Source organism: Spea bombifrons, chromosome 3, assembly GCF_027358695.1.
Source record: "Spea bombifrons isolate aSpeBom1 chromosome 3, aSpeBom1.2.pri, whole genome shotgun sequence".
Classification (NCBI taxonomy): domain Eukaryota; kingdom Metazoa; phylum Chordata; class Amphibia; order Anura; family Pelobatidae; genus Spea; species Spea bombifrons.
Genome location: NC_071089.1, coordinates 12,002,725 through 12,029,735, shown reverse-complemented (window position 1 = coordinate 12,029,735; position 27,011 = coordinate 12,002,725). Strand labels below are relative to the sequence as shown.

At 40.5% G+C, this 27,011-nt stretch overlaps 1 protein-coding gene across 1 annotated transcript in view; it reads left to right on the top strand.

Annotated features, from left to right (window-relative positions):
• Positions 1-27,011, top strand: part of THADA (THADA armadillo repeat containing) — a 194,516-nt gene that overhangs the window by 1,881 nt on the left and 165,624 nt on the right. The window contains exons 4-21 of the mRNA XM_053458824.1: positions 2,155-2,285; positions 2,431-2,579; positions 3,014-3,046; positions 3,550-3,598; positions 4,465-4,655; positions 5,256-5,350; positions 5,999-6,216; positions 6,330-7,021; positions 7,187-7,341; positions 10,427-10,582; positions 10,807-10,932; positions 11,780-11,900; positions 12,883-13,034; positions 14,090-14,303; positions 16,087-16,222; positions 16,749-16,885; positions 17,560-17,721; positions 20,205-20,362. Coding sequence (XP_053314799.1) covers positions 2,155-2,285; positions 2,431-2,579; positions 3,014-3,046; positions 3,550-3,598; positions 4,465-4,655; positions 5,256-5,350; positions 5,999-6,216; positions 6,330-7,021; positions 7,187-7,341; positions 10,427-10,582; positions 10,807-10,932; positions 11,780-11,900; positions 12,883-13,034; positions 14,090-14,303; positions 16,087-16,222; positions 16,749-16,885; positions 17,560-17,721; positions 20,205-20,362 — 3,075 coding nt within the window. The remainder of the gene's footprint in view (positions 1-2,154; positions 2,286-2,430; positions 2,580-3,013; positions 3,047-3,549; positions 3,599-4,464; positions 4,656-5,255; positions 5,351-5,998; positions 6,217-6,329; positions 7,022-7,186; positions 7,342-10,426; positions 10,583-10,806; positions 10,933-11,779; positions 11,901-12,882; positions 13,035-14,089; positions 14,304-16,086; positions 16,223-16,748; positions 16,886-17,559; positions 17,722-20,204; positions 20,363-27,011) is intronic.

The window sequence follows — 27,011 nt, the reverse complement described above, 5'->3', positions numbered from 1 at the left end:
AATGTTATGTAAATAAAAAGTCATTTTTAACCCCTTCGCGACCTTTGCCGGTTCAGGACCGTCATGACAAGAAGGTCACTAAATGACCTTTGACGGTCCTGAACCGTCAAAAAGTTAAATAAGCTTAGAAAGTGATCAAGGATCACTTTCTTCGCTTAAACGGCCTTGCTGCAATGCCTCGATGTCGAGGCATTCAGCAAGGCCGAGATCGGCATCGGGGGCCATGTCTGGCCCCTCCCCGGGGCGTCAACAGCCGCCATACATTGTATGGCGGCGGACGCCCGTTTTAAAAGCGTTTAGGAGGCGATCAACGATCGCCTCCTAAACTTAAATGGTGTCGCTGGAATGCCTCGATCAGGAGGCATCCAGCGACACCAAACACTTACCTTTAGGTGGGCTGTGACCGCTCCGGAGAGCGGTCACAGCCGCAGCTGCCGGTGATCTTCGCCATCAAGTAAGATGGCCGCCGCTCTGTAAAAAAAACAAACAAGAAAAAGTTTGCTAGATGGTCTCCAGACCCTCTAGAGAACTGGCTCCACTTGCTGGTTGAATACAGGTACTGCATTCAACCATGCAAGTCAATGGAGCCCAGCTTTCTAATCACTATGTGATTAGTAAAATATTCAAAAAAAAAAAAAATGTGCTAACATTTAAAAATAATTATGCAGTGATGTCACTAGATGAACCATCCAGTACCAGCAAAATGTGTAAAAAAAATATAAAAAAAGTATTAAAAAAATAAAAAAAATAAAAAAATAAAGTTTATTATTTTGAGCAAGTGCTAAAATTTCTCAAAAATCTCAAAGAGTTAAAATAAAAGCACTTCAAATACCCAAGGGGTGTCTAATATATAAAAAAAATGGCTGATGGGGTAAATTGGAGTGGCCTAGCTCACAGATAGGGCATAGGTACAGACTGACCAAAATGGAGAAAAAAAGCGCACTTCCCAAATGTGGCATTTTAAATCTGAAACAACCCGACAAACCCATGCATGTCAGGTATCACTGCACTCAGGAGATGTTCCTGAACACATTTTGGGGGGTTGTTTGACAGTGACATATACCAGAACCTGTATATCTATAACTAAAGTACAATTTGTGTGAAAAAAATTGCTATTACAAAGTTTGACAAAGTGTAGTTCTATAATTGGTGCATGGAAAGGGTTAAAATAACAGCATTCGGAATACCCTGGGGTGTCTAGTTTTCCAAAATAAATGGTTTGAATGGGTTAAATTGAGTTAACCGGCTTCAAAGATATTCCAAAGAGGAGAGGGAGGCACAATGACCAAATGACCACCTGAATTACGCATGCCCCAAAAGTAGCCTTTTACCAGCCAAACAATCTGACAAACCCATGCATGTGGGGTATCGCTGTACTCAGGAGATGTTCCTGAACACACATTGGGGTGTTGTTTGATAGTGACATATACCAGAACCTGTATATCTATAACTAAAGTACAATTTGTGTGGAAAAAAAAATAAAAAAAATTACTATTACAAAGTTTGACAAAGTGTAGTTGTATAATTGGTGCATGGAAAGGGTTAAAATAACAGCATTTGGAATACCCTGGGGTGTCTAGTTTTCAAAAATATATGGTTTGAATGGGTTAAATTGAGTTAACCGGCTTCAAAGATGTTCCAAAGAGGAGATGTAGGCAGACTGACCAGATTTGTTAAAAAAGATTTGGAAATCATAAAACGCTGCTTGTACTTATTGCCCTATAACGTACAAAAAACAGCAAAAAAACATAAAAACATTGGGTATCTCTAAACTCAGGACAAGTAGTAGAATCTATTTAGCTAGTTTTTTTACTTGCTTTTTTAGGTGAGTAAAAGATTTTTCAAATAAAAGTCATAAAATGTCTTTTTTTTCAATTTTTCACCATGTTTTTTTTATTTTTTTTATAGTAAATAAGATGATACGATCAAAATAATGGTATCTGAAGAAAGCCCATCTTGTCCTGAAAAAAACAATATATAACTTATGTGGGTACACTAAATGGGTGAGGAGAAAATTACACCTGAACACAAGCACCACAAAAGTGTCAAAACAGCCTCGGTCCCACAGGGTAGAAAACGAAAAATGAGCCCGGTCCTTAAGGGGTTAAAAAAGAAGCAAAAGTCATGTACATGAAAATTATTTTATTATAACAGATTGTGCCTCTCTTGGAAGATCTACACATCAGCTCTGCAGATACAGACATGCTTTATTGCTGCTTAAATGTCCTGGCTAAGATGTACTTCTCTGTCGCCTCCAAGAACCCTTTGAAAAAAGCTTTGGCCAGGTAAAACTTGTAAGAAAACATCATATCGCTGTTGAAATATATATATATATGTATGTGTGTGTGTGTAAAATGCAGTTTGTAGATGATGACATCATCTCTCCCCGCTGGTTGAATGGTGTTCGTATTTTTATCTCTTTGATTTTAGCTCGTTGAATGGCCTCTCGGATCGCTGTACGGCTGCAGCTGCTCCGGTTTTTATACGTTGCATGAAAGAGGACATTGAGAGCGAAGATCTAGGACATTATCGGAAAGCAGTAGATAACCTGGCTTCCTGCATGGAGAGCTTTAACCTCGGTACAGCCTGCGTTCTCCATGATGCATTAACGTTACTGCATTCAACGCTTATATATAAAAAATTAAAAAAAAAACACCCCTAATGTCTCATACTTACAAGTATGTGAGTGTCATACATCATTTTTAAAAAAAAAAAAATACTGTTACTGTTCTGTGCACTAAAGAAATCTGTATGATGTTTGCAGAGCAAAATAAGTGACGTATTTTAAGAGCATTGTACAGCGCTGTGTTATATGTTGGTGCTATATAAATCGCTAAGTTCAGAACAAGAAACTAATCTGTAAGCCACTTTGACAAGTTTGTTGGACAATCATGGAAGATATAATCATTTTTATCATGTAGTAGAATGTTGCTGCGTATTTGGTTTCTCTGTCTCCTTAAACAGGACAGGTAGGTTGAGGAAATGCAGTAACCGTACTAAGTTCTTTTTTCAGGTACCGCCTGTGTCGAGAGTCTGTTCGTGGAAAGTGAGTACTCTTCAGATTCTACACGATTGTGATTTTATGCATGTATCTGTTACTGAAAGGAACTAGTAGAGTAATACTGTCCTGTTACAGGTTAAGGTGATAAATGATTATCTTCTGGTCCTTTGAGAGACTCCAACCTTAATGAAACTTCAGTCAGTCCTAGATTCAGGATATCCATATACCTATCCCATACATGTTTAAATATACATGTATTTACTTGTACCACTTTTGCTGGGCGGCTATTCTTTTTTTAAACACTTGAAGCCACTTTTAGTATCATTAATGTAAATGTTAGGCCTGATGATGCTATAATAGATGGTTCATCGGGAGCCGCCACCTAGTGGCCACGCTTATAAATACACCTTTACTGTTTTGGGACTGTTCTTATTTGTAATGCGTAGGTTTGTACTGTTTAGCAGAGGTTGGGATAACCGAATGTTCCGGGTTATCTTATTCCAGCTTAAGGTTTATGTTCTACTCAAACATTTTGTTTTTGTTTGCAGTTCTTCAATTCCTGGTAAAGGTTTTACATACGTTTCAAAGTCAAAACAAGTGAGTACAAAACATGATCTTGGAAGAATGTTTCAGAAAATTATTTATGCAACTGGCTGTAAATTGTAGCCTTTTGCAAAGTGGATTATTATCTTTATAAAATTCTTATTAATAATTATAAGTGTTTCCCAACCGGCTCCTGAGAGCTTCGATTCTTAGTTGTTTTGCATTATATTCCACTGCCCTGTCTGTGCCGAAAGAATGTTTTTAGTTAAGCTTTTTGCAATATATTTGTAAATAATTATTATAAATAAACTTTATATTTTATATATTTTGTCTTCTCAAATTGCCTTGTTTTCTTTTTGCTATGCAGCATAAATGAAATAAACTAAAGAAAAATGTTTTTTTTTTTTAAATTAAGAATATATAAACGGTTATTTTTTCTTATGCGGATGATCATCTTGAATACAGGTCCCATCGATTCGTAAACTTAATTACATCCAATTTAATAGTTTGTTGGTATTTTACATGCAAGAAACGCCACAAGTGGTAAATGTCATGCCGGCCGGTTTAATGCACATGGTAGCCGAGTGTTACCTTTAAGGTAACAGGTGTGTGTGTTTTTTTTTGGCATGCAAGTGTATAGAGGGATTCTCTTTTGGTGAATAATGAATATATCGTACTTACAAAGTATTTGACTCTTGGTTAATGGGAATTTTTGACAGACCCTTTAGGTCTTCTGCTCAACTTGTGTTGATTTTGCAAGCGATGTAACTTAATCAAGGCCGTTGGTGATGCTATAACTTATAAAAATTAAGATCTGTATTTCAAACCCCAGAGCAGTGCCTCGTTCTGCTTCAAACTGTAAAGAACCTTCTTTTAGGAATAAAGAAGGAATAAAGAACCTTCTTTTATTTTCCCGTTAGGAAAGTCCTTGGTAACGGTCTTGCTCAGACGCAGCTGATGCACGACTTGTTAACAGCTGTGAAGTTTTCCATGGTTCTGGTGCAGAAGGTTCAGGAACCCATAAGGACCGCGCTACGGGCAGACGACCGGTCACCTCTTTGGAAGACTATGTGTGATCTGCTGTCTTGCTTCACTGAAATAATCATGGATGGTAAGCGCTGAATAATGAATACAGTATGTTCTGCCCAGGTGGAAGAACTCTTACTTTCAGAAGACCTGACTTGTTTTGAAAATAACTGAATAATAGTCACGGCACCTTGTAAATGGGAAAAGCGTTACCTTTTGGGAGAAAAAAATTTGATCTAACTTTAGAACATTTAGAATTAATTTTAACTTCAACTTTCCCAAGAGCTGTGTTGAGTTAAGTGAGGGACTGTCAGTAGAACAAACTGAGGGTAACAATACAATCGGAGGCGAGGACAGGTCCAACTTCTTGGCAGTGGACAAAAGTCACTAGTAAAAGAAGGAACCTTGCCAATCTGGGTTCTTGGTAATTTTAGTGCATATAAAAGGAAACCTAGAATTTGATGGCAGTTAAGAACCGTTCAGCCCATCTAATCTGCCAATTTTTCCTGATGTAAAGACTTAAATGTTAATCGGTCTTGTCTTAGGCTGGGGTAACCATATTCTTATCCCATGCATGTTTTATTTGCTCACTGTGTTCACATGTTAAAGTAATAAACCTAAAGGATTATGTCCCAGAGGCAAATATTTTGAAAATGGCGTGTACTTTATGTCCTTCTCTTCCCAGAGGACCTCTTGCAAAACGTTCAAAGTACATCAGGGATGGCGGTCATTCTTTACTTAAAGACGATGTTTGAGGACGGCGAAAAGCTCCCTAAGTTGGCAAGTATACTTCTCGTGTGTTTCATGATTCAGTGCACTGTAATTAGCTGTAGTCTTAGTCACTTTATCCCAAAACACTAGTGTTTACAGTGTAAAAGTTGGAAGGCTCTTTACAAGTATCCAAAGAGCAATTTTAGACACAGATCTTTATATCTCTGATTCGAGAGTTAAGACCCCATCCACATTCACCAAATGGGACTGTGTGGACACAAATATAACCCTGTGGCTACATGAGGACTTGCCCGATATCTTTAAATCCAAGAAGCCCAAGGGGCAGTTGATCCCTGCCACCTTTTACAGATCTTCCCTGTACATCCCTGTTGGATGCTTTGGACTTATCTGAGTAAATGACTTTGTGTAAATAAATGACAGGAGATACAAGCTTGCCCAGAGCCGTATTAAATGTTTTGCCAATTAAATTTTCCTATAGAAATATCACCAGGTTTATGTATGAATGTAAGTGACGAATTGGAGCAGACCCTGTGTGATCATTAATCCTATCGTCTGTCACAGTTTCTTTGTAGAGTAAGGTTCTGGAATCTCTGTTGGTAAATACAGGGCATTGTGAAGGCTTGTCTCAGTTTTCTTCTGTCTCCTCCGTGCCAGAGTTATTGATTAATGTCAGTGTGTTTAATGGTGCCCTTGCAGGTTAGCGACGTGGTCCTCGGTTCTCTGGATCCAGACGCTGTGCCAGGCTGGTTTATGAGTTCCTGTGGTAGTCGGTGTAAAGATCTCTCCGACACAGCGATGCTCTTTCTCTGTCAGGGATCTCTGGCCATGCTGGGGTGGAAGAATGGCAGCATGGGAGACAGTGGGGATAAACTGCTGCTTGACCTTTTATCGACATTACTGACGCTGAGCTCACGGTAATGTACCAAGCGGATAACTGATCTGTCCGTTTCTGTGTGTGTTTACCTTTGGGGGACACCCCTTAAAGCAAAAGGTGGTCAGCCATTTGTTTTCTTTTTCTTTTCTCCAGTTTAAAAGAATCAAGCACAGCTATGTTTCTATCCAGAACATTAGCCCTCTGGACATCCTCGGCCCTGGACGTCCTCAGGTCATGCTCCTCAGACTTGAAACCCAGCCTTAGAGGGAGTTCTGCTGCGTGTGGCAAGCTTCTGGAATATGTGTACATCCACTGGGAACATCCGCTGGACGCCATACGTCACCAGACCAAAGTCATTTTCAAAAACCTCCTCCAGATCCACAAAGCTGCTGTTTCGGAAAAGGATGAGGCCGAAGACCTGTTTCTTTCGGAACTGACACACAAATTATTAGACTTAGAGTGGCACTCCAAAGGGAAGTACGCCTCCCTCGCTTGTCTCGTGGAGTGTGTAGGAGCTGAACAAATTTTGGCTGTCGATCAGTCAATCCCAGTCCAGATTCTGGATGTTATGGGAGACCAGTCTTTTGCACCCTACGCCAGTAATCTCTTGGAGGCAATGTTTGTGAACCACAAAAACCAGCTCATGACGAAAAATGGAGAAAACTCCTGGATCGATCAGTGGCATGATGCCTGGGTCTCTCCTCTTCTCTTACGATTATGTGAGGGAGAGATAAACCAAACCACGTACATCATCGATTACTATTTACCCAAATTACTGAAATGCAGCCTTGCAAGCCTTAATTACATGATAGAGATTCTGCGATCCTCCGCTACAACAAATGTTGGTAAGTGTAGAACCGCTAGTTTTGGCAGTTTTAATGCAGAAACCGCCCAAATGTGCCTTTTTTCATATAGTGAGTAACTTATTGTTATTTTTGTATAGTATGCATGTCCTGTTTTTTTGTTTTTTTTTTTATTTAAAAATAAAATATATATTTCCCTTTTTTTAGGCTCTGCTAATAATCGTGGTGCCCTTGGTGCTTTGATGGCGTGTTTGAGGACAGCCCGATCCCATGGGCACATAAGATTTACAGAAAACTACGTGTGGAGTGGAGTGGTCTCTGTATCCTTAATCCAGCAAGGCTTGGTCCACATCCATGACCAGGTATGGTTTTATCCCATCTGGTTGACCCTGAATTAAACAGACCATTAAAGTGTCAGATGAGATAAGGTTTCCTTACAGCGGTAAGTGAGTTATCTTGCTGCAGATCCCTTCCACAGAGTTCTTGAGGTTCCAGTAAAGAATCATAGTAAAGTGATTGGGACGTGGCCTAGACTGTCTCTTGATTAGTTTCCAGTTGGTTCACTGCCACCAATTATTGTAATCTGTATTAAAAATATCACTTTAATCTCTGTATTTTCACTAGATCAACATAATTAGACAATAAATGCTAAGAGTGCTCTTTCTTTTTAGCGGTAACATGATATCTGTGGCGCCTACTGATATTTTGTTGTAGAATTGTGTAAATATTTGGATGTTCTGTGCCAGCAAATAATGAATAGTACCTTTCTTCTGTCAAGGAAGGGCTTTGCATGCATAGATATGGGCTTGTTGGATTTACCAGATATTTTTCTCTGATGCTGGGCAGCACTTATGTTAGGACAATGATCACAGATTAGCTTTCACCAGTCACATGATGGGTGCTAGGACCTTAACCCCCTGGTATTCCGGTATGGCATTTAGTGGCGGTTTAATGTAATTTTTTTTAGGGTTTCAGATTGTTTAAGTTTTAAAAGTGGATTACATATTTTGTACGCTTAATTACCGTATTTGCTCGATTATAAGACGACCCCCCAAAATCTGAATATTAACTTAGGAAAAAAAGAAAAAGCCTGAATATAAGACGACCCCAAAGGAAAAAAGTTTTACCAGTAAATGTTAATTCATGTAAACTCTTTTTTTTAATAAAAGCTATGATTGAGAAAAAGATTTCTTTTGTTTTTATTTCTTGTATTTTCCAAACTGTCCCCCAGTTACGCACATCTGCCCCCAGGCTTGCCACTCCAATATGGCACTGTGGCCCATGATATGCCTCTTAACCCTCTATATGCCACTGTGCCCCATGGTATGCCTTTTGACCCCCTATGTGCCACTCTGCCTCCAGAAATGCCTTATACCCCTATATCCCATTCTGGCATTTAGGGGGTTAAAATGCATATTATGGGGCAGAGTGGCACATAGGGAGGTATAAGGCATTTCAGGAGGCAGAGTGGCATTAAGGGAGTTAAAAGGCATTGTATAGAGCACTCTGCCTCCAGAAATGCCTTATACCCCTATATGCCACTCTGCCATTTAGGGGGTTAAAAGGCATATTATGGGGCAGAGTGGCATATAGGGAGGTATAAGGCATTTCAGGAGGCAGAGTGCTCTATTAAATGCCCCCTTAACGCCACTCCAGAAATGCCCTATGCCCCCATTTAACACACACACACCCTATAACCCCATTTAACTAACACACACACTCTCTCTCTCTCTCTCTCTCTCTCTCTCTCTCTCACCCCCTCTCTCTCTCACCCCCTCTCTCTCTCACCCCCTCTCTCTCTCCCCCCCCTCTCTCTCTCACCCCCCTTCCCCCGCTCTCCCCCCTCTCTTACCGGTGCTTCCAGCCGGGGCAGCGGGTTGACGTCGCCTTCTGCTGCAGCCGGAAGGAGGTGTGGCTAGCAGCGGGGGTTTGTATGCGTCCGTCGCGTATACTTTCCCCGACTCTGACAGTCGGGGAAGGTCTATGCGACGGACGCAGACAACCCCCACTGCTAGCCACACCTCCTTCCGGCTGCAGCGGACGTTGTCTACGCGCATCGCGTAGACGTCAACCCGCTGCCCCGGCAACAAAGCAGGAAGCACCGGTAAGTGTGTGTATGGGGGGGGGGTCGGGTGAGACAGGAGGATCCAGGTCCCCTGCAGCGGTGCGGGGGATCTGGATCTTAGTCTCCTAATCAGACCTCTATTTGAGGTCTGATTAGAAGACGACCCCGATTAGAAGACGAGGGGTATTTTTCAGAGCATTTGCTCTGAAAAAAACCTCGTCTTATAATCGAGCAAATACGGTATATGTAGTAAAACTTTAGGTTGTAGCAGGGCACCATCCTGTCGTGTGAATTTCATGGTTATTTCTTCCCACTTTGGAACTTGACCAGTTCCATCAGAATCATTGCTCCTGACCCACTTATGTTTGGAATTATAGAGAGAAGTGGCACAGAAAGGAAAGTAGTTTTGCACGTTCTGCCATATGCTCCATAAAATGTCTTCCTTTTGCTTCTTACAAGACTTCACGTGTGCTGCCCCCATACCTCCTTTAACTCGCTTTCACCCACTCGATATTCAAACGTTTTCTAATAAACGTACAATCTTTGCAGCTAGGACTCTCACCCCTTATGCCTTTCTTCACCCCGTCCCCTCTAGATTGTAAGCTTGTGAGCCGGGCCCCTTTTACCTCATGTATCAGTCCGTCTTAGTCTGTCACTTCTAGTTTTGTCAGACCCTTTGGGTATATGGACTGCGTATATTGTTAGCACTGTATAAATAAAATATAATGTACTTTGTAAGTATCGTTCCTTGATTGTTCCGAGGGAAAGCAGTTCCTGACATGAGTGTTCAAACGGTTCAGGGAAAGCTAGGCGAAATGGAGGATAACCTGCTCCACTTCCCCGATGGAGTCTGAGCATGGAGTGCTTCCCGTGACGGGGTTTGTCTGTCCCACAGGGAGTAGGGATAAGGCCATTATACTTAATCCTGCCATTGATCGATGATGATCGTCTCTGTCCTTTTCGGGGTAGTCAGAAGCACTTAATTTGTAGATAAAATGCCCCTAAATACAATTAAAACTACAATTTAGAATTTTAGAAAGAACGGATGCCACAAAGCCCACCAGTCCACCTCCTCAAGACACGTTAACGTCCTCAATTGTTGTAAAGATGAGTTTTCTCCATTGCTTGCATGTAATTGACCACAAGTTTTCCTCTTTATTTCACTCCTTAGTTTGAAGCAATTTATACCCCGACGCATCCTCTCAGCAGGCACCAATAAGATTATTATTGTATAAGCATTTCGTATGTGTCCGCATGTGGGCAAATGGGCAGATGTACATGTATGGGAGCCCAACCATGGAGCGTTCTTTTGTAATATTGGCAGACATAAAGACTCCGAATCATTAGGTCTTCTTTAAATGTATTTTTTCTTTTCTTTACAGGTTAGGGTCGATGCTCTGGGTCTACTGTGTGAAAGCCATTGGACCACAGAGGTGGTGTCACTAGACGAGATGAACTTGGTCCTATTCTTTCTCAAGTATAACTTAAACTGCCAGTCTCCATCTGTAAGACAGCAGCTGTGCTACCTGATGAGGAAGGTAAAGCAGGGCGAGTGAATGCTGGGTTCAAGACTTAATCTGGCTACTAGGGCATAATGTATGGGGAAGCAAATGACACGGCGGTGCTTTGTGCCAAAAGAGTCTCCTTCACTGATGCCTTCCCCAAAAGTAGACATGTCTTCTTCGTGTAAATTTGGCTTCAATGGACATATATTTATAATAAAAAGTGTATGACGCTGTCTTGTTTTCTTTTGTTTTTTTAGCTCTTTTGCCGCATACAGGAAAGTTCTCAAGCTCTGTGTAAACACGAACAGAGCAAAAACCTAAAGAGATCAGCGGAAGAGAAAGCATGTGCTCTGGATCCATCTGCGGCTCTCCAGCAATACAGAGTAAGGGATTTACTTTTATAACGACCTTTTCTCACCTGGGAATCTTTCTATTTTGACACTTACGTTTAAATCATTTTTAATCTTAAAATGAGGATCAGGGGAATATGGGATTTAAGGTCTCCTCGTTTTGGAGAAAAAATGGATAAGGCAAAAATGAATTCAGAAGATGAAGTTGTGAGAGTTATGAATAAAAAGGGGGATCCTGGTGGGAAAAAAGGGGTTTTTAACATGGTAGAAACCTGCGGATTCCTCACACTGATCCATTTTATTAGTTGCTACTGTAATTAGAGCGATCTTCAAACTCTGAGCCTTGGAGTAGAATCATTTTGTGTACATAACATACATGGAGGGTTTTCTCACGTAATTCATTGAATAGTCTTCCAGTAGAGTCACGTTCCACTGTGACGGAATACACAATATTTAGGTTGGTGTTTGGTGGTGCCAGTGGGAACAAGCAACATGGGATTTCATGGCGACCGTGGCCTCTTTGAGATGGAGGCAGGGTAGTAGATCTCGCACTTGTTTGTTGACTGTTGTAGAGTTCATGGTTGAGTATCTTGAGTCTGTCCATCTGTTGTTGTGCACCATCTTCCATGTGGTCAGCCAGCCTGTTCGCCGCTCATCCTTCCACCCACAGATGGGGCTGGCGCACTATGTCGCTTTGGTAGTGAAATAATGATGGTATTTTGTTTAATGTTTAAAAAGCCTTTTCTGGGCGACTGTTTTCACCGTCTGGTATGAGTGTAATGTTTAATAACGCGCTAATGCGTTGCATATCAGTTTCTGGGAGTTCTTTTCCCACACAAAAACAAACTCCCAGATGTTCCAATTCTTTTTCTCGTTCCAGGAATTCATGACGTCTGTAGCAAACTATCTTTTTGAGTCTCTCTTCCCTGGTTCTTCGCATCCAACAAGGTTTTCGGCCTTAACTATTTTGGGATCTATCGCTGAAATATTTCCTGTTGAAGGTGAGCCAGCAACTTGTGCAGTTCAAGAAAATGTCTGAAATTATCAGTTCCAGGTCTGCTTAAAGTCTCCATTTCCGCTCCTTTTCTGAAGCATGTAGGATCTACAGCATTGTATAAGAATATAACTAATCTCTGTTTTGGATATTCCAGTTGTCTGTGCCACATCATTTTTTAAGGGTTGTTGAATATGGAGGGGGTCTGTAATACAACGGCAGCTATAGAGGGCGCTATTGCCAGGTCCTGAGCCGGCTCTAGAACTATCCCACCAGATCTCCCGGAAAATATGTTTTTCTAACGGACCCGTGCTTAGCCTTTGTTATTCATTATGTCAGCCTTGATTTTCCTTTAACGTTTTGAGCATTCCCTGCTCCCTTCTGTTCGTACAGACAGGTTGTAAACAGCTACCCCATGCTGGGGTTTGAGGGGAATGGGTCTTGGGTTCTGTACCCCGGGGGGGCGGCATAAACCATTGAATGAAAGGACTTTGGTGCAAAGACAACCAACTTGACCTCTATTAATCACTTTGAACAGGGTTACATGACCCCACATCTTGGGAAACCTAATGACTTGCTCCAGAGGCAGAAAGCTCATCAAGATTTAAATAACAGGACCGTGTAGTGAGATGTAAATAAGCCAGTTGTTTTTTTATGCAGTAGCTTTTATAGAATGTTGGTTATGTTGTGTAAGCATGTGTGTATGTGTGTCACCATTCCTTAATCCTTTCGTAGACAGGGTGCCCCGCACCATATATTTAATCCCCTCGGGCAACTCAGGAGTTAAACTTCATTGTTCTCGGCATGTGAACCCAACAACTGCCTTTGATCTTTTTCATATGAGCGGGATATACATCTGCATCTCATACTTCACATCCGTAACTCCGAGTGTGGCTTTATTGGGAACCATAAAGCTTAACAAGTTTTGTCTCGTGAAGCAGAAAGTGATTAGAGTTTTTGTTCCCGCTTCTAATGATCTCTTTTCACAGGCTCTTGTCAGGCTGTGTTTGCGCTCGCTCGGTCGGTCAGCGGTAACAATGTCCGCGCTCTCTTAGAGTGCTTCAGTAACACCTTTGAGGAAGTGAAAAATCTTGCGTTTGAACTTCTCAGAAAGCTGCCGCCATCTGTTTTAGGCCTTGAGGTAATCGAAGCCGTATGGCAAAAATGTTATTTTATCGGCCCGTGACATAAAACACACCCTTTGTTTGTCCATCGTCACCCGGTCTTCACTAATCAATGAAGTTTTTAGCGACTATGCACTGAATTCAGCAATCTCTGCCTTTCCTATTCGCTAAACCCAGGGATGATTCTTGGCAGGCTGTGAGTACTGGTAGTGGGAGAGCATGGTGAACTTCTAGACTATCTCCATGCTAAGTGCCAACTCAACTCAGCAACAGAACTCATGGCAAAAGTGAGAGTCTGACCGACACTAATTATTCAAAAAACTTATATATCCATGAGAATAGACCCTATAAAAATCTTAAGCAAATGAAAATAATTCTTAAGTCCACGCTTTGACCCAATGTATTGAGTGCACTCCAATCTCACTTTTACCATCATCGTACTCATACACCTCACTTATACATCCGTTATACCAATCTTCTCTGACATCAATCATCAATCCTCATATCATCTGCTCTCTGTTACTATTTTGTTTTTTATTTGTTCACTTGATATAAGATATACATTGATTGATAACAGAATACAAGCATGGCCGATACATTCCATATAACCTAAAACCTAAAAATAGTAAAGAATCTTATGCGAAGTTATATTTCTAAATACTTTAATCACAATCACACATTATGCATCAGTGTTATCGTAGCTTCATTTTCTTATTGTCCTTTTTAAAATAGTCACTCACCATTTAAAACACAAGAATTATAAATCTCTTTTAATCCTAAATGTTACCTGTCCGTCATCATGATCACTTTCTTCTGGATCTCCTTTGTTTTGTTTTTTTTCTTCCATTTTCTTCTCCCCATCTTTGCCTTCCTCTCGTCCGCTGTTCCCTATTGCTTTTACTCCATTATACTTCAAGATCCTTCACCTAAAGATATTATTTGTAAATGTTTATGCGTGATAGAAGTATATAGGATAACATTTTACTTGGCGTTTTTGGTGTGTACGAACACACACACTATAACACAGTTTTACGTAATTAGTAATGTGTGTATTTTTAATATACGTTTTTAGGACCCCAAAAAGCTGAGTATATTGTTGGAAGCGGCTCTGAACTTAAGCACAAGTACAAAGCACTTTGACTGCGTGACGGCTTCCTACCTCCTGAACTTCTTGATCTACCAAGAAGGACTCCAGACTGCGCTAGAAAATCGGATACAGAACCGACACAGACCGTCGGCTCTTCCAAACCCTAAAGCCAGCCTCGTGGAAAAAAATACCTACTCTGGTGAGTTCTTAAAGCTGATGGTGAATGTGATGGCCTTAAACGTGTATCCGAGGCAAGAATGGGGCTGCTGTGTGATCGCATGGAGTAGTTGCTTAGCTGTGTATTCTGAAGATGGGGAAGAGAGACTTTTGCAAGTGATAACCGCGTTACTGTAACGTGTTTTATAAACAAATATTGTTTTCCTAGTTTATGAATTATTGCTAGTCATGGGCCATTAAATATTTTTGCACAGGGCTCCAAAAAGCAGGCGCATCTGGCTCAAGATATAGTGGGAATAGCAGCTTTTATAAAGAGATATTTGACAACTTATTCCAACAAGGTTAAAGAGACCCACAAACTCCAACCTGGAGGTATAAAGTGTAATTCTGGGGCAGAATGTTTCTGTCACCATAGCAACTCTCAGCTCATTGCTCGACTTTTACGATTTTGCCCTTTATGGTCTAACTGAAACAGGGTATTGTTGAAGAAATCCTTTAAAAAGTCCAATAGCCCCAATCTCTTTTTATTTTCTATTTTAATGACCCTTTTCCCTAAATTAACCATCAAATTTACGAATGATTTCAGATTTTTTTTCATTACCAAGGATCCCTTCGCTTATATCATGACTTGCATATTTATCAACTTAAAAAGGACACATGGGCCAGAAAACTTTTGAGATATTCAGATATTTTTCAGCTTACTAAAAAAATAACTTTTTTTCTCCCCTGAGATTTATTGCAATCGTTCTTTGTCATTAACAGTTGTAATAGATTTAATTTGTAACGTTCTTATTTTATTACCGAATGTAAATCCGATCTATCCAAAGCTTGTCTAGAAGTCCTTTAGGAGGAAAAGTAGCCTTCATTTATTTTAATTTAATTTTTTTAATAATTTTCTGTATGAAGTTTATATTAAAGTGTGAACAGCTGAATTTGTACATGTTGTGGAGTGGTTTGCTTCTGTACTATAATTAGAACTTTATTTTTATGTCATAGCCTCCAATTCCTTGAGGGCAAAGAATACCAGAGCCTTTTAATTGGATCAAGCTGTAGTTTTTTATTTATTTTGCAGAGGGAAAGCAGACATAGGCTATGTAATTATTTAGCTATCGAGGAGAAGAGGAATAATTTAAACAAAAAAAATATTTATTGCAACTTAAAACTCTAATTTCTACTGCAACAGTTTTGTGAAGATACCATTTATTAAGATACTTTTCAAAGGTTTTGTTCTAAAATGTATTGTTTTTTGTGTGTTAAAACACGGTGATTAAAAAAATCCGTGGAGGCGTCTCTTTAAAAAAAAAAAAAAAAAAAAAAAAGCCTTTTTCTAAGAAAACACGTTTCGTGATATTTTTCTGCACTTTAGCTGTTGTGCTTTTCACGTCATTCTTACCATGAACATGTGGACTGCTTCCAAAACAGCTTGCACCCCCCCAATATACTTAAAATTCTAGGAATACGGTAAATTAAATGCTCTCTTTGTGTCCCTTTAGGGCCGTTCTGCATTTCGACTTGGCAGTAGATTGAATTCTTTACTCTTAAAAGTTCCTTGAATGTATTCGTATCTTGCCTCTTATACCAAAAAAATATCAGGCGTTTTGCGTTATTCTAAACATTGTTGGGTTTTTTGGGGGGTGAATTCAGGAGCCTTGTTTCAAGTGCTTTTAAAGTAGAACTGTAACGATTATTAACGCATTGAAAATTGTAAATTATTCCACTTTGTTACTCGGGTGTATTCACGGCACTTCTAAACTCCGAGGCGTTTTCACGTTTCATTTAACTCGCACAATGTAACCTTGTTTCAGTTGTCAGGTTATTGATGGGCAGCCTTGAAAATGAAATTTTGCAAGCTGAAAGGTCCTTGCTGGAAGCCGCGGCGTCGTTCCCTTTGTACGGCAGAGTGCATTGTGTTAGCGGAGTGTTACGGCAGCTCTCTCTAAAGTAAGTGATGTTCGGCAACCATCAGTCAGCCTCATTGAACCGCGACCCTTTGGCCAGCGGGTCAGCTCGCAGTTAAGTGACTCCTTATGTTTACCTCGGGCAAGGAAAGGTGAACCACGTGATAAATATTGTCTTGATCCCTGGCTTTAGATGGCTCCTTTTCATTTCCGCCTCCTACCAAAAACGCCATGTAATTAATCTCTTCTTGAGTTGCCATAGTGGTTTCGCCAAGCTTGGAGTGTTTTCATTAGTAAGCGACTTGTGACGAATTGCCTATCCAGCCCCTTTAGAACAGCGTAGTATCGAGTATTGTTTTTATTTCTCACAAGTTACCCTTCTGCGCAACTTTTTTGTCAACGTATCAAAGAACGTTAAGTTTATGCAAGTTTGAACCTTTCCTCCTTGATGATGATGCCAAAGTGAACTTGCAGGAAAGCATTGTGGTGTCTTCGTGGTAATCACTCCAATATTGTAGTTCAATGCATTCACTGGGGTGAATAATCAGAAGCATTATCTCTGTATCTAGGGACCTCTCAATGGTGGCAGAATGGAGGCAGCTGATATCGGAGCTCATCTCAATGTCATACAGACTCTCTGAGGTTGTCTCTCCGGTTGTTCATAGTTCATCCCCGGAAGGTCTTATGCCTATGGACAATGACACTGGTAATGTATGACTTTATATCCCTATTCCCAAAAGACTCATGTTTCAGTTATCTATATTTATGTAGCATCAACAAACAGCTCATATATAACTCCTGGTACGGAACAACATTTACTTACAAATGCCCCTCTACAGTCATAGACAAGCTTCACCATTAGACGTTCTCTCTTCACAAACTCAGCAGATGTTGAGTGGTTGAAATGTCCTAAGTTCGGAGAGTTGTGAACATGTTAACCCTGCTGTTGGCTATTGTTAGATATTCTCCCGAGATTTATAACAATAGTCTAACTACAGGGCTAATTGTGTTCTCTAGTGTGTCGTGAATTGGCTTTCACTCCTTAATGGACTGAAACTCCTTATTACTCTATACAGTTGTGTGTCCCCTTCTAAAAAAAAACAAACCCCGTCGTCATCTTGTTCCCTCGCATTCAGGACTGTCTTTTGGTAAGACACCAAGGACAGAAGAGGAGGCTATAAACAAGCAGCCATGTCTTTTTAATGGGCCAAATAGAACATCTCAATCTGGGGAGACTGTCTGGCTCCAAAACTTAGCCTGTGTCTGGTCTTGCATGGTTTCCTCATGCCAGTAATATCCAGAGGTTAGGAGGCACTTATCCCAACAAGGCTTTGCGTTGCTTCACACTTGCTGACTGATCTTATTGTCTTTTTTTTGTAGAAGCAGCTACTCAGTTGCACATGATAATGAGCGAGATACAGCCACGGGACACAAATGATTACTTTGCTCAGCCAAGAACATTACAGAAAGAAAATGACCCACTTTATCAGCTCCTCCCTGAAGACGGCGTACCATCCGATTCCCTGTGTGCAGAAACCAAAGGTAACGACGTGTAATTAAAGTAATTAAAACATTTTCGGAAGCTGTGTTTATAGGATGTTGAAAACAGTTTGCTTTGCGCTGACATAAATCCATTTATTGAAATCTTGTTCCATGTGCGCTTGGCCCATGTGCTGTGGACAGGTCCTGAAGACCCGGAAACCTAATGTTCATGTCCCATTTCTGCCTATTAAATTAGATCGCCTGCGCTGGGTGACTTTTCCTCTCTATGGACGCTTGTTCCTCTAATGTTGGCAGTGGACCTCCTGCCGCATGTAGTTTTGTGATTCTAAATCCATGTTTAAATGCTTGTTAAAGGGCTCTGACCTCAATTTCAATATCAAAAAAGGGATAACGATGTACGTTTTATCTTATAATTTGTGCATCTGCTAATATTTGTTTTTACTTCTTTGATTGATTGAGCAAACAGAAGCAGGCGCAAGCGAAATCAGCCTTTCTGGTGGGAGAAACTTGCCTGTGCCTCAAAACTCAAACTGTTTTGGTGGAGCTACCATTGGCATACCTCCCAAGTGTCCCTCATCAGGAGCAACAGTCCATTTTGAGACCAAAATCCCTCTGCCCCCATCATCCATCTAGTGTAAATAAAAAGCCTGTGTTGCGTAACTAGCTATCGATCATGAAGTCACCTAAAAAGCATTGGTAAAGCTTTGGTACTTGGCTGTTCCACTAGCCACCCCCTTACAAAAACAAGGCGTTTATTCACTAATGAGATAGAGGACAAGAGAGAGTTGTGGTTTTCACTATTCATCATGAAGGGCCCACTGCACCAAGAAGATGGGCCCCTATGTATTGCATCGTGTAACTATACATGGCACAGGGCCAGTCAAGCTGTTCCTGCAGCAGAAGCTCATTGGGGATGGGCATTCATAATGCATCCCTCATCCCTTGCTTTAGTGAATAGCTCCTAAAATGTGTTTCTTAGAAATTTGGGTGAAGACCCCGAAGACTATATTCTAACTATTTACACGTACATTCTGCCAAGCTTGCTTGCTCGCTCGCCAATAGAGTGAGAGCTCTGTGTAATACCCACAATGCTTTATTATGGTAATGCGGTGACATAGAGCCATCATGCTGCTGCTATTACATTGGCACATGATATGTTGGCCGTAGGCTCATTCAAGCTGAGCGTTTCTGCCACCAAAATATTAATTCCGCCTCAGGGCACGTGATGGTAATTTCCTCCACAGCACTTTTCAAGTACGCGTGCAGTTGCTTTATTTTGGATCATGTGCCATGGCCACTTGGTGGCGCTGTGGGACCGCGATGTCTTAGGTGGAACCCTATAGAGAGCTATACGTATATGTGCTGCCTACTGTTTTGCATTGGATTCCAGGTCAGGCGTGCATCTGTGCTGATTATGTTTTCATTTTCCAACGATGGGAAAAGATTTTCTAAACCGGACTCTTTTGGCTAAATACTAAGCAATTGCTTGTAACAGGAGTAAGAGCTCGGGGCTCAGCAGATCCCTCTGAAAGCAATATTCTTATTTCTTTTTCAAATCTTCGCAGTTCATCAGAACGGACGCTAGAGTTAGGAGTGGGTGTTTTAACCACACAAACACCGGTAAAACCATCTGAATTTGCGTTTAAGGAAAATGTTGAGGATTTAAAGTGGTCGCTTAAAGTAATACTGGTTTGTCAATCAGACTCTCTTTTGGAGCTGAAGCTGGTTAGAGTTTGTTGGGACGATGCGCTGTCTTAATAAAAAATAGTAAAGAAAATCCACTTTTTCGGTTTGGCTGGGGTGCTGCTACTTATTTAAAGGGACAGTTTAAGAGAAGTGGCAAGCAGGAGATAGTTTTGGCCAATATAGTCTCCTGGAAGCCGAAGAGCTGCCCAACGCAATACTTGTGATCGCCAGCCTATTTTCATTTAAACGTTTAGTTTAACATAGGTTAGTTATCTGTGCCTTACCCCCAGCATATCCTCTGAGGCAGCCGCTTCACACTCGTGGAGGTTCTGTGAACATCCCCATCGAGTTAAGAGTCTGTACAGGTGGATGGAGCCCAGTCCCGCATCCCTACTTTGGACACACATGCGCCGTACAAAATAAAGACTCTTCCTCCTGCTTCTGTCTTGCTTTTAGTGGAAAGCGTAAAACGTGCAGCGGTGGTAACCGGCCAACTTTTTCTTTCCACCTCTTCAGTAAACATTAGGGGCCATTTCTAAGAAAACTAGTAATTATATGTTTCCGGTGACACCTGAAGACCAGAACGCTTATATTAAACATGGCACCCTTGCCATACAACCTGTACATTTATTTAACCAACAGAGGGTGTTGAGTTGACCGTGTTCATAAAACAGAGTCTTTAGAAGCTTGTGGGGTAACTATAAAAGTTCTTACGAGCTTCGGAACGCACTCCTCTATCAGTTATCCAGTTAGTAAAACGCTTACCTGTTCTATGCCGATAATACATGCGTATGCGTCTCCCTTATCCAACCTTTGTGTTCTTCTTTTCTGTAAAGGGAAAGATGGCCCGTCCTGTAACGTGTCGGCTCAGATGGTGCTTGTCTGCTGCTGGAGGAGTATGAAAGAAGTCTCGCTCCTTTTGGGAATGCTTTGCCAAAATCTCCCCCTCCAGGACCTGTCTGACTCCGCTTGTGGACTGGTTACCGTTGAACAGGTATGTGTATAGTCTTAGTAATTTCATCCATGAGCGGTGCAGCCACGTAGACCATTGGACATATTTTTTTTAAATGGAAAAAAGAATGGTATTTATCAAGTGGAGTCTTCAGAATGCCTACATTCACTAATCCCTTTTGGGTCCACTAGTTTTTCTCTTGGTGCCATCTGTGTTTTGCAGCATGGAGAGAGATTTCTGACGGCTGGATATTAAAAAAGACAAAAAAAGAAAAGAAAATATTCCATTTATTGATTTTATTTTAAATAAAAAAAAAATTGTATAAAAAAACCCAATTATGAATTCCCCATACGGTGATTTTTTTTTTTCCATCCAGAGTGCATTGATAAACATATTTTATTCTATTTTTCAATTTTATTTTACTGTTTAATATTCTTTTAGAGCTCATAAAATATAAACTCACTGGGGATTTTCTAAGAAAAAGAAGTAACGTTAGTCATTGATTTTTCTTTAATCTCTTGTGAAAATCTCTCGGTGGATCTTAATGAACACCATATGGATGTTATATGGCCGTATCTATTCTTGTCTTGTTCAGAGTCCTACGAAGCCATTAAATTCCACTCTCGATGAATCAGACGTTTTCTGTTTAGTGGTTTTTCTGCTAAATCAAATTGAGCAAAATTTTGGCAACAGACAATTGCAGAACCCCCCCCCAACCAATGACAATAATGTTGGGAAACGAGATATAAGCAAACTATATATACGATCCAGATTGAATATACATTTTCCCTAAATAAGATTTTCCTCCTGTATATAATGTAACTTCTGCTGCCGCTATCCTTTGATTTACATCTAATAAATGATGGCATTTTGATTTCTACATTGCTTCTCATAAAAGGTGGGATAATATCTGGTTTTTGTCCTATATAAAAGGTAAAGAGTTGCATTACCTCTTATCGAACCTCACTTTGCAACAAAATCTCAAGCTTCTCATTTGGCAGGAAGTACATGCACAAGAAATCTTCTACATTGAAGAGTAAACTAATGTTGGAAAAGATATGTTTGCACACACTATTGTTGTAATTAGAGAGGATAACGGTTGTTGTAGAAAGTCAACGCTGGAAGGAAATAGATGAGGAGTTCAAAGTAGTGTGAACACATCAGCCATTTTCCCAGGACACACATGTTACATGTGACAGCGACACACATGTAAAGTGCTGCCCCCTTGCTGGATGTGGGATGTATAAACTCATAGGAGATCAGCAGTTGTTATACACCCTGATTATTGCAGGGGGCAGCATTTCACATGTGCTGTGATCAGTAGTTGTTATACACTCTGATTACTGCAGGGGGCAGCACAGACACGTAGAATGTGACGGCAGATGACTATGTGGCTCGTGTAATCTGCCTGTTTTTCCTGATGACGTAGGAAATGCAGAAAAAGATGGCTGATGCGACCACGCTAGTACGGAGGAACAGTTTAGGGAATGGGGTGTCGTGTTACGTTGGTGAAGCCTATGCATGGTTAATGGCAGTGTTTGTTTTGCTCAGGGGACATGGAAACATAATTTAGTGGCAGATAAGAACCATACGGCCCATTATTCCTGATGTAGATACTCAGATCTTAATCAGTCCCCGGTCTTGTCAGGAGAACCATAAGCCTCTACCACTTCTTCTGGGGGCTGTTCCATTTCTCTACCACCCTCTCAGTAAAGTAAAAATGGCGTGCCCATAGTTAGCTACTGTTGTATTTCTGGATACTTGAACCTGTGAACCAAAAAGTAAATATTTGTAAGGCTTTGACTTTTTAAAGTGATGTCATATTGTGACCTAGTGAGAACGGCCGGGCCGTTTTGCAAAGTTTGTCCTCTTTTGGGGTTGTCTGCAGCAGACGCACATTACACACGTGTTGATGCAATTACACACGTGTTCATGCTTTAGCCTGCAGATACTCCACAAATGATCCTGTGCCAGCATCTGTTAACTATTTAGACTAATAAGGAGTTATTCTTTAAGGTGCTGACCCACTTAATTTGCTGTATGTAACTTTTATAACTAAATATTGCTTTAGAAACATCAATTCTTCAATTATGTTAATTTTCTCCTATACTTTTCTTTAGGGAATATTAAATTCAACCTTTTTTAAACGTGTGACAAAAGTTGAATAGATTGAAAGACCCCGTTACCATGACAGTAAACAATTTTTTTTCTTTTTGTCTTCTGGGGAAAAATATAAGTAGAGATCTTCATAATAAGCTCAGACAGTCTGTGTTTTAGTTGGAAGGAAGAAAAACGAACCTTTAAATTTTTTACAGGTTTTTTTTATTTTTACTCTTGATTCAAATGGCAAATTCTTTATTTTTCTTCCATTTAATTCTCATATTTAAATCATGAAAGTTGTAGCTCCATCTGGGACTGTTCAGCAGAGCTAAGCGCTGTGTTTACAAGAAATTAGCTTACCGCAAGCATTTCATTTGGAAATATCAGGGATTTATTAGGTTTCTGTTTTCAATTCTTGACCTTCCTTTTGCATCTGGCTTTGACAAAAAAAAAACCTTTTTTTTTTGGGTGGGGGTTGATAATGACATTTTCCCACACTTAGGATTTATTTTTTAATAAAAATTAAAAAAAAAAAATTTTAAGCCAAAATATTTATTTTGTTCAAGGTGCCATGACAATAAATACCAAATAAATATTTTCTTGGGAGTTTAATTATTTTAGTACTCTTATTTAGCACATACCTAGCGTATGAATGGCTTCAGTCTGTGTTTTCATCTGCTCAGCAGCTGTGCGGTTTGCAGAAAGCTGCGTCTGGCTCACCAGGAACGCAGAACTCAATGCTTCATTCTCTGAAATTAATGTGTTTATTCGGAAGAAATGGCATCGGTGGTTTTGATGTTTCAGGCACACCTGGCGAATAAGCCGGCACATCGCCCGATAGCGGCATTTTCTTACGGGCCGTATTTATGCATTAAACACTTTCCGTATTAATGGTTTGCGCTTCCTGTTTAATAGCCGGTATTTCCCTAAAAGGAACGTTTTGATCGGATACATTGAGAAACAAAATAGGAAAGTTGATTTTTGAACGCTTTTCTGCCTTGTGCGCTGCTGCATATTCCTCTTTATAGATACTACTCCCTAACCATATATGCAGTTATATAATATAATATATATATATTATATAACTGTAATATATAATATGTTTGCCTGTACGCATTGGAGTCGGTGCATTTAACTGTGTGCAAATTGATGCATCTGTTATTAATCCGTGGTAGGAGATGAGACTCTCTCTCTCTCTCATTCTCCCCTGATGGCTTCTATGGAAAAATGGTGTACACATGTATGTACATGCACATACATGTGTACATGACCCAAAAGGCTATACTTATTCATTATATTATATTTATATAGTGTCAGCCATTTACACTGGTTTTCTTATAGTACATACCTTGAGAAAGAGTATCACGAAAATATAATTGATGAACTAAGACAAATCAATACATTGGGTAAAGAGAGCCTTGACCTTAAAGCTTTGCAATCTGGAGTGAGTGCGGATAAACTTTACTGTGGAAAACTTGTTGACTAATCTTTTTGGGAGGTTTTGTGATTCTAAATATAAACAGAAGCTTCTGGCATTGGCCCAAATCTTCATTTTAAGAAGGATTGAGATGTATTGTAAATATATATATCCTCAGCATCAGTACTTGGAGGGTGAAACGGTTTGGTTGTGGAGCCAGTAGGCAGTGGGTGCAAATGTGCGCCCCCAATGTTCTTCATGTAGTGAACAGCCGTGTATTCAGACCTAGGCCGACGAGTACGACAGTACTGGGAGCAAGGCTCGCGCTTGGGTTATCAGCTCCCTGGTCAACCACATTCTCAGTGGCCCAGATCTGCCACCTGGCTCCTTTACTTTGCAGTGGTCAGCGCCTAGCTCTCTAACCGTGTGCGGCACATCCTTAAGTGATGGAGCACAGGAAATGATGCCATAGCGCTCAGGACAGAGGACGTGATGTAATTGGCAGCACTGCACAATGTAACATGTATATGTTTTTCAACTAAGAGTAGGAATGTCATTCTGGGAATCCCTGATAGACTTTGCATTAATCCCTAATGACGGAGCCCCTTCACCGCTCACCAATGTTCATGCAGGGATACCTCCAAACCCTTCCCTTGAAATATATGAATACGTGTTAAACTCCAAAGGCAGTTTCTAAAGTCACAGTGTAAGTAAACAGAGTAGGTTATAAAGAATAAATGACAAAATGTGTAATTAACAGATTATGCATCTCCCGGTAACAATGTAAACTAAATTAAGGAATGAAGCCACAGTATAATGGGTCTGGTCTTGCCCTGCATGTTGACAGAGTTTGAAGATCAGCCTAATCTTCCCACTGGTGTAACGTTTTATCCGTCGTGTTTACACTTTTCATGGATGGCATGCCATGAATCAGAGCCGCTGTAATAAATAATCAGTTATTAACCTACAGTATATGATCATTTATGGATGGTTCTCAAACATTTTGCCATGTGGATTTGCAATGAAATTAAATTACGATCTGAACCAGTATGCATAAACATCTTAAATGCACACACAGACACCCACACGCCCTTCATTTACCAACACCCACTGTGTCACAATGTCTCATGACTAAGAATATGAATTAATAATTCTGTAAACACGGCGCACTATACTTACACCAAAGGGCTTATTAAAATAGTCCTGGAATCCAAATCTGTGTAAGTGGCTCTTGTCTTCCTCGCTGCTCCTCAAAGCAGGTCTCCAGACCAACACAGACCGCTCAGGACCCCATAAGCACATCTATGTCGCAACAGTTCGTCCGCATTCCAATCTGTGTCGCTATAGTTATCAGAAGCCATCACGATGATTTATCCCAGCAGCCTTTCCACCTGTATAGATATCGAGTAACACTAGCGCCACTCATGACCATCTCGACAGCATTAAAGTCCCCCCATTTTAGTTCACTACTCTGAGGTACAGAGGCCTTGTGTATGATCTCGGGGAGCACCTCTAAGACATCTTTCCAGGCTTGTATGGTCTAGCCTAGTGTCTGTTTTCCATTCCCCTTTGTGGGCCGTTTGTCTGGGACTGTGCCATGGTATGGTGTTGAACCACCAGGGACAAGGGTGTCAATGGGAATAGGTGGGTTTTGACCACCTTGGGACATGGACCTGCATTTGCCTCAGAACCCTCCATAGTTATGCTACTGCCATTTCTTACACTTGTGTCATTCTGTCAGTAGTACAAGACCCACTTTTCCCAATCGTATGCGTCAAACTGTGTTGGGAAACTGTGGCGTTACCCCTCTGCCTGACCCGCTCCTTTTGTGTTATGAGTTTTGTTAATTGGGTACGATTTGGTAACAGGTTTTTTTCTGATGTCTACATCCGGAAATAAAACTATTCTTGTTCAGAAACCATTTGAGGAGAGATAGATAAATCTAGAACGTTATACACTGTACTTAGAAGCATGAAAAGTAAAACATATGTGACTGAAAATTAGGATGTTCATACAACTTGTCTCTGTGATGAATTGACTCCAGCTGCATAGATAACGTACGTTTTTAGGTGGTTTTTAAATGTCTTTTCTGCCAAGATAAATGTATTGTGAGTGCAGAACTGGCACTGGGGACATAATTATTATTTATGCGTAATATTACAAATTCTGCAGTTCTCTACTAATGTCTGATACAAGCTCGATGCTGAGTGGGCACCAATGACTTGGCAAGCAGCTATTGCCCACCGCGAATAATAAAATTAGTAATACTAATTAGTTATTGTCGTATAACAGGAGAGGTCATTCAATTATGTCTCATTAAAGGTTTATCTTAGTTAATCGTTTGCTGAGCTATAGTCTGATACATTACTTGGGTGGAACTTAGCTAAACAAGGTCAGTCTGTAGAAGACAATAGAGCGAGTGGAACTGTACTTTAAGTCACAGACAACATTTACACAGTCTAGTAAAACTCACTGCACCTTGAGCTGTTCTTTAAACCGGAGAAACGCAAATATTTGCACAGAAAGGAGCTGTAAGATTACCTAATGCCGGCTTAAACCTCACATAAAAGAAGCAAGAACATTTGCGCTAAAGAAAAAGCATTTGGCCTGGCAGAGGTAATACGCTTCGCGGTGTTTAAAATACAAAGGCCTTCGGGGCTCCGGCATTAAGAAACTCCAGATGAAATAAAGACGTTTCCTCGGGAGGCTGCGTTTGATAGTACTTTCTGATGGTATATTTTTGTATGAGGTAATTCCTTTTCTCGGCCTTTATTTTAGGAAAAATATTTATTTTAATGGTGGAGCTTAAGTAGGTGCTTTATACAAATGAGACAATTCTTGACGTGCTGGCGCCATTAAATCTTGTTCAGATTTGGTGGTGTTTTGAATAAAAACCCTAATTTTTGCGGCGCAGTCACGTTCATGTTATTCTGCCTCAAGGCTGAAAACCAACATCCGTTCCTTCCCCCCCCGAATGCATTAAATGATCGGTTCCTAATGCCCTGACGAACCACACACGGTTTTGGGGATGAGCCACCTCATTTTGTGGGGACAGATTGCTTCATGTACGCGCCCCCCCCAAGCGCACACTGTAAATGTAACGTGTACATACTCGTACATGCAAATATCCGCAAGTTTTAATTATCTGGTGATGTAATTAAAGGTACGCTTTAG